At 44.4% G+C, this 12,701-nt stretch overlaps 5 protein-coding genes across 5 annotated transcripts; 2 read left to right on the forward strand and 3 right to left on the reverse strand.

Moving 5' to 3' along the window:
* Positions 1-372: 372 nt before the first annotated feature.
* On the reverse strand, positions 373-1,755 carry VTP01DRAFT_9365 (uncharacterized protein; the record flags this gene model as incomplete). The annotated part of the gene is made up of 5 exons (XM_069388589.1): positions 373-425; positions 483-1,284; positions 1,346-1,432; positions 1,491-1,588; positions 1,650-1,755. The coding sequence occupies 5 exons, from the start codon at positions 1,753-1,755 to the stop codon at positions 373-375; spliced, it is 1,146 nt and encodes a 381-aa protein (XP_069240871.1).
* A 432-nt stretch (positions 1,756-2,187) lies between these two features.
* Positions 2,188-3,373, forward strand: VTP01DRAFT_9366 (uncharacterized protein; the record flags this gene model as incomplete). Its single annotated transcript, XM_069388590.1, has 6 exons — positions 2,188-2,285; positions 2,346-2,475; positions 2,537-2,802; positions 2,860-2,942; positions 3,011-3,087; positions 3,149-3,373. 6 exons carry the CDS (start codon positions 2,188-2,190, stop codon positions 3,371-3,373), a joined length of 879 nt encoding a protein of 292 aa, XP_069240872.1.
* Positions 3,374-5,745: 2,372 nt separating this feature from the next.
* Positions 5,746-8,338, forward strand: VTP01DRAFT_9367 (uncharacterized protein; the record flags this gene model as incomplete). Its single annotated transcript, XM_069388591.1, has 13 exons — positions 5,746-5,864; positions 5,922-6,024; positions 6,086-6,174; positions 6,231-6,312; positions 6,378-6,471; positions 6,525-6,575; positions 6,636-6,737; positions 6,795-6,905; positions 6,961-7,180; positions 7,239-7,322; positions 7,381-7,534; positions 7,627-7,815; positions 7,907-8,338. The coding sequence occupies 13 exons, from the start codon at positions 5,746-5,748 to the stop codon at positions 8,336-8,338; spliced, it is 1,830 nt and encodes a 609-aa protein (XP_069240873.1).
* Positions 8,339-8,488: 150 nt separating this feature from the next.
* VTP01DRAFT_9368 (uncharacterized protein) lies at positions 8,489-10,068 on the reverse strand (the record flags this gene model as incomplete). The annotated part of the gene is made up of 2 exons (XM_069388592.1): positions 8,489-8,892; positions 8,967-10,068. 2 exons carry the CDS (start codon positions 10,066-10,068, stop codon positions 8,489-8,491), a joined length of 1,506 nt encoding a protein of 501 aa, XP_069240874.1.
* An 810-nt stretch (positions 10,069-10,878) lies between these two features.
* On the reverse strand, positions 10,879-11,690 carry VTP01DRAFT_9369 (uncharacterized protein; the record flags this gene model as incomplete). Its single annotated transcript, XM_069388593.1, has 3 exons — positions 10,879-11,159; positions 11,370-11,463; positions 11,532-11,690. 3 exons carry the CDS (start codon positions 11,688-11,690, stop codon positions 10,879-10,881), a joined length of 534 nt encoding a protein of 177 aa, XP_069240875.1.
* Positions 11,691-12,701: the final 1,011 nt, after the last annotated feature.

Below are 12,701 nucleotides of genomic sequence, written 5' to 3' on the forward strand. Positions count from 1 at the left end.
TTGGGTTCAAGGTTGGAAAAATCAAAAAATTGGGCTGGAAGTGAATTGAAGGGGTTCTGGTGGCGCTCTTACTTGTTGGGATGGATACAACAGATGTCATATATGCAAACAGCAAAATTGGCTGCAGAGAAATAAGTGTATTGTGAGGAGTTTTGTATGAGAGAATATAAGTCGCTTTTACAGTTTGTTAAATATCAGGTTTAGGCAGAGGAAGCATGTGGCATGGGTGGGTCTTTGCAAGTACTCATGAACTCATGAACGACGATCCGGATTCTTATATAAAATCTGTGAATTACAAGTTTCCGTCGTTTGCAAACTTTTAGATCATGCTAATGTGTGTTTATTTTACATTTCAAAGTTCAGTGATGGTTATCAATCGTCGTCGCTAGAGCCACTAATTTCTTCTTCTTCCATGTTATCATCAGCTGTGTTCATGTTAGTTCATTAGAACCGAGCAGAAGCCGACCGTCGGCAAGCCTTACCATATAGTTGCCGTAATGACATTGGTCTAGATGAGTTTGATGCCGATGGTGGCGGTGGCGGTGGCGGTGGGCGAGTTGAGGCATGGTTGTTAGTGGTATTCAGGGTGCTGTTAATGCTTTCTTCCAACTCCTCCATGCCATCGCTGCTTGAGTCGCTGTCGCTTTCAGATTCAGATCCACTAGATTCAGATCCACTGCTGTTTTCGGATGATGAACTGCCGCTAGAGGAGTCGTCTTCGTCGTCAGAGTTGCTAGTCGTAGATGCTCGTCTTGGGATAGGCGGTCGTCCCATGATTGTCTTACCGCCGGTTGTACGTCGAGGTGATGGTGTTCTGATCGGTCTGGATGGAAGAGCAGGGATTTTTCCAGATGTTCCATTTCGTGCGTTGTTATTATTTGTTGGCAGATCCAGCGGTCTAATAGGCTGCGATGCCATTTGGATTTTCCGACGTTTGGGTGTATTTGGCTCTGGAGTAGCCTTTCTTTTGTTGCCCTGAGTAACGTTTTTCTCATTATCATTGATCGTGTTGGTAACTTTCTCCTCCTCCGAATCAGAATCGCTGCCGAGAACTTCCAACATATCTTTCTCAAGATCCTTTTCGAAATCATCCTCGCTCTTTCGCTGGGTGGGTATAGGCTCTGATGCAGCTGATGCTGCGGAAGGTGTTGATGCCGTTGATGTCTGTGTGGATGCAGGTGATGCTTCAATTGATGCTGGCAATAAAATCGATGTCTGTTGCTTTTTATTCTTGCGCTTCAGCGTCATGGTGAGATGCATAGATGGCCGTTCCAAGGTGAATCTCTACATAGTAGTATGTGAGATAACGATCTTCTTAATCGGGCACCGTTACGATATTCATTACTTTTGTGTTTTCATCATAGATTAATACTCCAACGTCCTCGTGAGGTGTAGCATGCGCGTCGTAAGTTTGTCCTGTTTTCAGGGAGCCCTTTTGTAGTAACCGTTAGCATAGGAAGCACTGGGCTGGAGGTGGAACAGGTAGTTACCTCAGCGCCATTCCATTCCATTACATAGTTGTCCTTTTTGACTTTCTTCAAGAGAGCTCTTCGAGCTTTTGAGCGGGCGTCTAAATGCGCATTTTGAACTGGAATGTTTCGAGGGGGTTAGCTTTGAACATGGCAGGTAATGACTGTGTAATGAAGTACCTTGGGCAGTGTATAACAAGTCCTTATTGTTTGAGAAGAAACTGGAGCCAAGATCCACTTTGTATCGGCCGTCAGGCAGTTGGAAAGACGCGGTGGGCTGCGACATGACTGAAGGTATGACAGGTTGGGTATACACTGAAGAAAGAGAAGTGTAATGTCGGAGCGAGCGGGTTCTGCTGTAGAACAGAGGAAACCGTGCACCGTAATGCAAAAAGAGCATCTCTCTTCAGGGCTCCAAAGCTGCAGGGTAGCATGCAGCGTATAAACACCTCAAGATGACTAAGTTCTGCTGGATTGTTTATACGGGAACAGAGCAATTATCGAAAATCCAAGAGTATGTTATGTTATTATTGTTATAGAAAGATTATTCCCAACACTTTCATCTATTCCCTCCTTAACTAGTTTTCGTTTCCAACTAGAATGTTTTCGAAAGTCCAAGAGCTCAGCACTGCATGTCTCATTGAGACGAGCGAGTGATATACCCTTGAAGTGTTTGACTTGCTGCCTGGTTCGGGTGTTTCGAGTTCTTCTTTTTTCCATGGCAAATTCGCTGGCGATACAGGAACACGTCGCGTATTTTCTAAGTGGGATCGTCGAGGCCGTCCGATGGCCAACGATCTATTCTATCATTGCACGGCAAGAATGAAAACTAAATGCGCATTGCACTGTCCAGCGAGATCTAAAACGATCAACTAGGTCTCCTTCAGTCCAACGAACACTGCTCAAGTCCTTTTTGCTCAACGGTGTGATATACCTTGGCACCCTCTTCTTATTGGAAGAAGTCTACAACTCGCCTAATCATAAAATACTTGGCTATTCTTATGCAGTAAGGTTTTTAATGCAGATATATTTTGAAGAAGGATAAGGCTAATGGCGTTGAAACAAAGAGCATTACTGGTTATCCTATGTACTTACTCTGTCTCCTGGCAAACTCGCGATATTATGCACGCACAGCGAAAGAAACTTTCAACGCGTACACGGATCATGCTCAAGAGTATGACGAAAGTCTATCATCCATGGGATCATTGATTACCATGGCCGTATTTTATATGAATTGCGCCGCATTCGTCGCTTTAATACGCTCGATACCGGTTATAGGTCCATTCGTGGCATTCATTATTCAATGCATTATCACGTCCTTTTACTGTTTCGAGTAAGTAATAACCGGATTTTTGATTTTGTAGTGATCCTGACAGTTTTTTTTCTCAAGCTACAAATGGTCCTTCTTAGGATGGTCAATGGAACAACGGCTCGCGTACAGTGAGCAGCATTGGTCTTTTTTCTGTGGTTTTGGTATAAGCTGCACAAGCACTGCAGACAGTATTCGAGTTGAATTGACCAAGTGAATTCTATCACACAAGGTTTACCGGTTTCTGGATTAACCTTTTTCTTATCAACCCTGAGGGCTGGAGGCGTGTTTGCACTGGTGTATCCCTTTGTAAGTACATTTGAAAACAATGATATCAAGAGGTATGGTTATGTAACGCACAATACAAAAGTATATCATCATGGCAACGACCGCATCCGTCAAACCATTACAAGCTGTTTCTACGTTCAAGCTACCTCCAAATCGATATTCCACAACATTGCCTGCAAGAATACCTGTCTTCCTTCCTATAGAGCTCGTTACTCGGGCTGTCGTCCAACTTTTACTAAAACTCGGCGTAACTAGTGTCCAAAGTACTGTAGTAGAGAATAAGGATCATTTGGGAAAACTCGTGTGAAAATGGAAATAAATCGTGGCCATCTTTCATATATATAGAGGATTATGAGGTTCGGTATCCATCTTTTTGCGATGTTTAGCTTGTAGATAATCTGTCGAATCAATGCATCCTATAGTGTGCCTTTCTAGTCAATGTGATCGTCTATCGTGTCCGTACGGTGCAGCAGGTGTACGAATCACCATCTCGAACAACAGTTAAGCACTCAACCAGCTCAGAATATCCTAAGCTATTTCGATGCAGCATCCTGAAACGACGCCTTTGGCGTAAATGCAAACCTAATAGAAAGCTTTTGTTTTCGAAGATCAATATCGAAAAGCAAGTGAAATTTACTTGTACGTTTATATTCGACAATAACAAAGCAGGGGCGTGGACAAGGAACGATGACTAGCATATCACCAATGTAGATTCCATGCGACGAGGGGTTTATCCTTTTTTCTCCAGTCATTCTCCCAAAGAAAATGAGCCTGGCGGTTGGAATAGACTACCTTCTGCGAAGGGAGCTGCGGCTGCTTTGGTGGCTTCGTCTATGGTGTCGATTACGGATGCTTAGGCGAAAGACGCGAATACAAAGAGGAAGGTAATGACGAGACCAGAGTGCATTTCATATTCTTGATAAAAATGATGCTGGACTTGCAAGGTACGGCACCGTTTCTTTTATATAACTTTTTTTGACGCTTCCTTGAAAATCGAATAAGATTTTCTGGATAGCAGAGCTTGGAACTAATGCAACGACTCCTGACATTATTATGCATAATTAGCTTTTCCCTCTTTTTGTTTGCTTCTTATTTTCCACGCTTTCTTCTGTATTGCATGTAGACCCTGCAGTCAAGGCCGAAGGACGCACGATGCAACCTTTCACAAGATTGATCTCTCTATATCTGTCGCTGAAATATCATGTTACAGATAGCAACATGTATCTAGTGTAGTCATATTTACCCCATCGTCCCTTTCTTGATTTGCACGTAGTCTCTAACAGCCGTATAAAAAGTTGATAGCCATGCAAAAAACGAGGGGCATGCTTTTGCGGAGATCGGTTTACAGGAGTTCTTTCTGTGCATGAAATGAGTTGGCATTTCTGCCTGTAGCATATGGAATCATACAGTCTCCATTGTCTTCCGATCTTAAAAATTAATAAAAATAAGAAAAGATATGTATTCTCGTCTCCTTCGTCTACATACGGTTTTTGTTGCTTTCTGACTCGGCATTTTAGTTCTCTATGTCCAAGACGCATAGTCGCGACGATGATGCATCCGGCTGCACAGTACTATGACGCTAAGAAAAGCGTTAGATATTGTGTGTCTAGGCTGCCCGCCCTAATCTGCGGCAACCACCGAAGACAGAAGATTGTTAAGTGTCTCACATTATGACTTTGACAAATACTTGTAAGTTTTGCACTCCTGAAAATAAAGAGGATGTCAAGTACAACAAGGAAAGGTTATCCACGACAGTCATGCATCAGTTTTGTGATTGAGAAGGGGATAGTTAGAGAAACAGGAAATGCTTAAAATTCGTGCATTATTTATATCATGATAGACTTTTATTGAACCGATTTGGGGAAAACCTGATAACGGGCTTCCGAAGGACCCAAGGAAAAAGGGAATTCGTGGTGCACGAGCGCTTGCGACCTCGGCTACAGTCAATCACACTTAAGGTTGATACAGGAAGTAGTTATAGCTAAGGCCTTATCAGATCTTACTCGTACAAACTAACAATGCCGTATTCTCTTATAAACTCTTTTACTTTTTGCCAGGTGAGACCTTTACTCAAGATTCTATCGTAAAACCATAGCCATTGTTCACCGGGGAGCGCGACAGGAAGGCTGGTGACCCATGCATTCTCCACATTTGCTCCGTAGTGGTGAGAAACTATTCCAAATATCAAAAGGAACTCTGGCACAGATGCAAACGCTTGTTTCGATTTATCACGCGCATCGCCATGAAATTGCAAGAGTGGAATATTACTTAATGGAATTCTCACTGTTGGTTTTGTCTCAGGTTTTAGGGTTTAGGAATAGTCGCCATGAATCCCTGTACACCTTTGCGCAGTCAAGAGTCTCGGCGAGGCGCTTAGGGACATTAGCCCTGTCGAGTTGGACTGCTTCCAGCACAATATTTTCACCCGCTCCTTGCATGACTCAATTAATATCACTCAATTGACACGGTGGTTTCGATTGCTGACATATATATATACTTCAGTTGGTTTTTTTTTCTGCGCCAGCTCTCTATCAGGTTATTCGTATGGAACGTAGTACCCAAGCGCGTCTCAGTCCCTGAATGAGCTGGCAAATCTATTCTTCCGAAATGGCTGTGTAAACCCCGAGATGGATGTCCATAGACGTGCCCCAACGGTGGTCCTCCTCCGCATATGCAGCAATGATCCTTTCGCGACTTAAGCAAAAGATCGCAGCCAACCGCTCAGGATCGCTGCTTAAGAGTGTGGCTCGACGGCAGAAGTTTATCAGGCTAGCTTTAAAATTCACGCCGTTGTTGAGGTACCTTGGAGATGTAGTAAACGGAGATGATTTCCTAGCTCACGAGAATTCACAAAGCATCGCGCTCTTCCTTGTTGGACTCGTGTGGCTCCTTCTATTACCGTATGAAGGATACAACAAACGCACATATATCTCTGAAAATGCACTGTTACCGGCTCAGGTACCTAGGGTCCTATCCATTTCATCTAGTTTTGCTCGTTTTTTAAATGCTGGTAGAATAGGTCAACGTATACTATGGCTACGAAGATATACAGACAGCTGAAAGATACCGATATGAGATTGCAAACGTTCAGACTGAAGATAGCGAAACGTAATTGGGATATGGCTTTGTGTAGGCGGCAAAAGCTCTAAACATTTAATGGGTAGACGGGCCAAGTACATTGAGAAAGAGTTTAAAGGAATGGGCTTCACCTCTGCCATTCAACGCTTCAACCTGAACCACAAGAACGTAAGACGCATCTTTGAGGGAGGAACTGATAACTGTATATTCATACATGCTCTGATTCGGGGCAGGGTTCCAATGCTTTTGCTATTTATCGCGCTCCGAGAAGTGATGGAAAGGAAGCGCTGATATTGAGTGCGCCATGGAAATCGCGGACAGACGATTGTAAGAAAGAAGGACCATACAGTATATGCATCCAAGTAATTAGTCATTTATAGACAACACGAATGGTATTGCGGCCCTTTTATCTTTGGCAAAGCTGTTCAAGAGTAAGTAAACTACAGAACTCGACAATATCATTGCAAAGTAACCCAGTCAATATGCAAAAGAAAACATCTATTGGTCAAAGGACATCATCTTTGTAGTCACAGATCAAGGGATGGCGGGTATGCAATCCTGGATCGATGCATATCACGGGACAGATGAGAAAGGTATGCATATGCAAGGATATACAACATCGTTTCCATTTGAGCTTACAAGTCATTTAGATCATGCATTACTTTCGTCTATTGCTATGCCTAGATCAGGCGCGATCCAAGGGGCAGTCAATTTGGATTTCCCGGGAACACATGATTACGAGACTCTTGGACTCTTTTTTGGTAAATAATATTCGTATATATATCCTCACAGCACTGATCTAATAGCATACTTAAGAGGGGGTCAATGGACAGCTGCCAAATCTGGATCTCATCAACACGATTGTTACCATTGCCGACAGGACTGCGCGCGTACCCTTAATACTTCACGATACCAATGCGCATCCGTTCCAAGATGGTCCGTGGAGTCCATACTTTGAGTCGCTGTTTAATATGTTGCGTACTATGGGATATCAAGCACTGGGCCATCCATCGAGTGATGCAGGACTCTACTTGAGGTGAGAGCTGACATCTATCAGAAAATAGGTTGGGTAATACTCAGCACGATGCCTTCAGATATAAGATAGATGCTGTCACAGTGCACGGCATTGTTGGTAGCACCCGCCTCGATTCACTGTTTGGGTTTCATCGAATAGGCATGTGAGTACTTTTATTGTCAAGTCGGGCTCTGTCGTAGGACTTATCTGTGTTCGTCTAGCCTTATCGAATCGACGTTCCGAAGTCTGAACAATCTGCTGGAGCACTTTCATCAGTCATTCTTCTTCTACCTTTTGGCCAACTCTCGACGCTATGTCTCAATTGGGATGTACATGCCTCCCGTTATACTTTTAGCAAGCGGGCTCATATTACAAATATCCTTTTTAATTTTTGCAATCATTCTCTAATTTTAAGATGCTTTTTGCAGCGTCTGTGAGAAACTATCGATCCTTAACTGATGCTAAACTCCCTAGTACTATATTACTTTGATCCACAGAGCATACAAGAGATCAGAAAGGATGCAATACCGCCAGCGTATTCTGTTCGCGGACGGAATCTATCATATGCATTCACAGTCATGACTCTGACGCACGTCGCTGGTGTCGTCATTTTCTATATAATGCAGGCAAGAAGCAATCAAGATCACGTCTATCAGGTATGAAATTGCTTCCCATGAAGTACAGAAAAGAGCAGGGTTTTCACACGCGCACACTTTATGCATGCTCACACACTTTTATCTATTGTAGTTTGGTATCTCCGTATCGATAGCCACTGCAGTGACGTTTGGCGGCATTCTGTTATTGGCGCGGCGCTCCTCTGTGGACGCAAGGATACTGAAGTCATTCTGCCTTGCGCTGAGCGGACTGGTGATAACGACGATTTCGTTACTCAACTTTAGTCTGGCTGCAGTGACAGCTATGGCGGTGGCAATACCATATACAATTATACAGCCTACCAAGCAGTGGGTATTGCGCTTGCTGCAGCTGGGACTCTTGGCAGCACTGTCACCGCCGGGCATAATATCCATTCTGGTCACAGCCAAAGGAGTGCATCTGGACGAAATCTTGTCGATCGTACTTGCAGATTATCACGTTGTTAATTCATGGCTTCTTTTGTATGTTTGTGTTGCTTACTGGCCGACAAATATGGCTATGCAGATCCTCATATTTAGCAAATGAAAGAAAATTCATGTACAGAACAAAGTAATAAATGAATCTATTTACAGGATATGACAAAAAAGGAGACAACAATTATATGCTACTAGAACAAGGGAAAAAAGATAATGACATGCCAATAGACAGTTCATGGTTTAGCTACAACGTTGCTTTTTAGATTTTCGGTGCGCATCCCAGAGGGGGTTTCTGCGCTGTTGCACAGTGCCAATTGACATAGGTCTGACCGGACCGCCAGCTCTCCGGTAGTGTGGTAACGTAGCTGTTATATTTCTCAGTGCTTACATTCATGACCAAAGAGAGCCACGGTCGCAGAGATTGCAGCAAGAACAGGTATTGACTTTCGGTAGCACGCGCGAATTGCATCCGCTCGGCAAGCCTGCTTGTTCCAGATACAGTCGAAGAGGTGGACGAGGAGTTGCGTGCTTGCGGTACGTCCCAGCCTAGAGGCAAGGATTGGAATTTGCTTTCGACGCGCCGAAATCCATTGGCGGCCAGCAAGATGGATAGGTGCCTAGCCATATGCGGGTCTTGGTTCCGTAGCAGCATACCCTGAAGCACTAAGCAAGCAGCAAACAGATGATATAAGTCTACATGCGTATATTTCTTTTTCGAGACATGCGTGTATACTCACGTTTGTCATTCATTGCACACTCGTCATAAAGACTGCTTTGGGTTTCCAAGTCAGGTTCCACAAGCTCGATCCATCCACCGGGCTTGAGTATGCGCATATATTCCTTAACGAGCACTTTCCATGTATCGATAGTCAAGCCCCAATTGAGGTCTCGCTGGAAAATGTAATCGACGCTGTTGTCCGGGAAAGGCAAGAAGCCATTGGTTATGTGAAATTGTCTGAAATGGCAGTTTTTAGGCTTGATATCTTGTGGGAAGGACGCAGTCTGATCGATGCCGATGAAGGTAGCTTTTGGAAACTGAGTTGCCATTTCCATCGTCCAAGCGCCAGGGCCGCATCCGACGTCCAAAACAACTGCATTCTTTTCCAAAAACGGGATTGCACCTGCTGCTGCAAAGTCGCTACCGAATGTCATTCGTAAAAGATAATGCTGAGCAACAAGTCTATCTTGCTCCTGATGGTCTTGCACAAGCACATACGGCCATTCATAGACGTTAGCTTCTCGCCGCTTTTTGGAGAACGACGTTGTTGTTGATAAGGCCAGCGACATTAACGAATGCTTGATACCGTGAGGTCTTTGCGGAAGTGGTGTACCGTAGAGGCTCGCTGCCACCGCCGCCGCTGCAGGGGAAGGTTGTGGCTGTGTCGAAGGACGACGGGGTGGTAGGAGGGACAGGATTGTGGCAACGCTAGGTGGTCTATCGGCTTGTTCACTTTCCGAGCTCGCCTGACGATGCATACTCGTGTGATCGTTAGACGATGAAGACGGCGTGGGTAGACAGTCATTGGATGTCACCGAGGAAGATCTGGAACGCAGCATAGATGGTAGCAGCTGATTTGTGTTGAGCACATCTGGATTTTTTTCAAAGTTTCGTTTCCTGGTCTTTCGTTTGTAGTTGCCGGTAAGCGAAGTTGATTTTGCTAGTTGTCTGTTTGCGGCATCGATGTTTGCTCTGTCAATCGTCGGCAGTCTGTGTGCTGACTGGGACGTCTTCAGACGGTTTGGTTGCTGCCGTTGACACAGCCAAGGATCCATGTAGCGTTTGCTTGAAACCATGTAGGATTCTGAAGGTAAATCAATGACAGAGTAGTTTGATAGCATTGACTTTTGATAGAAAAGCCAGATATGGATAAGAAGCGAAGGAAAAGAATAAAAGGCCGTTACAAAATTATGGCAGGATGGACAGAGTTGAATACATATATATATATATATATATATGCGTTGATCAAAAAGATAAAAGGGGGAGTGAAGGGTGGGGGACGGGGGAGAAAGGGGTACGAGGTGAGCAAAGATCAAGCGTATGAATGGAAATAACCGCATGCTCGTGCGCAGGTGCAGTGGATACATCATTTGGCAGCATGATCGGACGTCCGTCAACCAGCGATTTTGCCCAAATCAAGAAACCATATTGGTGACACTGCAGCACACACTTTTCGAGGCAAAAGAAAAAGAGGTCCCAACCCCCCAAATTTCTTGACTATGTCCCGGAAAAGCATCATTTTTCTGCAACCACCAGCAGCGACCTGAGACGTACACGCAGTCCACAGGGTTGTCTTGTTTACAATGTCACCTACTCTGCATTTTTGTTGTCATGAGCTTAAACCAGGATCGTGATGATCCAGCAGATGCTGTGCAGAACATGTAAAAGGAAACCCGTTTCGCGCGCTTGGATCAATTTTAGCTTATTTTTTTTTGGCCTCCTGGCAGGCAGGGAAATAATAACAACGATAGGAAACAGAATTAGGGGGGAGGGAAATGAACCGCGTTGAAGACTATTAAAATGGAAGGGGATAGCAGAAGGGGTAACGCTGGATGACAATGTGGTAGGTGCGTGTTCGTGTTCGTCTGTATGCGTGATCTGTGTATGTGCGGCGGGTACGGAACATCCTGTGCTCCTAGTGTTCGCTGTTGTTATCCGCCACTTTCAGGAACGCGATCTTGTTCCACGTCGAGAAGACGGAGATCGGGACCGAGAGTATCTATCGTGTCTGCTTCTGGAGCGACTGCTGTAGTAGTCTCTTCTTCCTTCCCCTCTTCTTCTACTTCTGCGGCTAGGTGAGTATGAGTAGCTACGACGTCGGTGCCTTGACCGAGGTGGTGTTCGTGAACGCGAGTAACTTCTGGATCGTAGAGAGCTGCTGTGCGAGGACCTTGAGCGTGAAGAATATCTCGGGCTTTGATATCGTCTTCGGCTATGAAGATCAGAGGTGAGTTTCCCCGTCACTGCTCCTCCCTTGTCCAATAATCGGCAGATGTGATCTTCATTATTATCCCGCCTTAATTGCGACCCTTTTTCTCACCTGGATTGACAATCTCTCGCCCAATGACCTACACGTATATATGAGCATTGCGTGGGCCTATTTAGGATCAGCAACAAATTCCACGCAGATCGTCTCTCATACCCTCCTGGTCACAACGGAAACAAGTGTTTGGATCGCTTCCCCTGCGTACTGCTCCTTTTGCGCGCTCAACGATCATGCGCACTCCATCAATATACTGCCAAAAGAAAAGAGCATAAAAGTTAACCTAATGACCGTATCCTGTTCCCTCGGTTATGTAGCTACCATGCCATCCGTATCTTTCATTGCTTCACGTGCATCGCGCCTGCTGTCGAATTCAACAAATCCGTATGCTACCAAATGAAAATTCCGGATAAGGATTCTAAAAAGTTTCGCAATATTTCTGGATCGGACACTTGCAATAGCTGACGCCTCTCTGCTCATTGCCGCAAGTTAATTGAGACGAGCTTTGTTCATTGCATGGTGGCATGGACCACGCAGACGCGCGATCTCTTACCTTGACTTGACAGCGGGTTATTCTGCCATAACGATAGAATATGTTTTCTAGATCGCGTTCCCGTATGTGCGGCGGCAGACGCCCAACGAAGAGGGACATTTCTGTAGAAACATGAAGAACTTTTTTTTGCAGAAAGTCTTTTGAATTGGGCCCAAAAGTTTTTTTTTTTTCTGTTTCACATTTCGTCACATTGGCTCTACAGTGTTATTTTTTTTCTGTTGGAGCTAAACTAAAGCTTCTATCTCAGCCATGACCCTTGGAGCGCGTTTCTTCCAGCTCAATCCGTCAAAGGGAGTCAACTATCTGAACATTTTATTCGTCTTCGTTTAAGCTTTTTTTGTGACCCCAGATCTCGGTACTACTAACAACAATCGGGAAGACGAAATAATACTCCATACTATGTTCCGGAACATTCCAAAGAATATTCCTTTCTATCATCCAAAAGCTGCTCTTGCTCAACTCCCTGCGATTTGCGATAATTCAAGACCGATATTTCCTGTCATTCAAGTAACTTTTTGTTTGCGGAAGTCTGTTCTAGACATTCGAATATATTTCACGCAATAATTTTGGAGCGCTGCTGGTGGTGAATATACCTCTCGCGCGGGATGACACCATCTGATCTGACGATGTTGCTGGGCAGGTCTCATTTTCATTCTAGCTTTTCAACCGCCGCTTGCATACTTAAAAGGCTAGTTTTTAGTCATGCTCTAGCCAATAAGGACATCGCGCCATTGTCCAGTAGTTCTGCACTTTGTCCAGCTCAAGATTGGAGCAACAATAGCGTTTGAGTTACTATAAGATGAAATTGCTATCTTTGTCACCGATCAATGTAAATGCGAATAGCAGGGCCATATATATATTCCGGATACACTAGAAATTAAGAATTTTGTGTAGATAAGAGAACGGAAAAGGGAACTATCAAGGATGACGGGTGAATA

The sequence above is a fragment of the Rhizomucor pusillus genome (genome assembly GCF_041956525.1).
Source record: "Rhizomucor pusillus strain CBS 183.67 unplaced genomic scaffold VTP01scaffold_6, whole genome shotgun sequence".
Taxonomy (NCBI): Eukaryota; Fungi; Mucoromycota; class Mucoromycetes; order Mucorales; family Lichtheimiaceae; genus Rhizomucor; species Rhizomucor pusillus.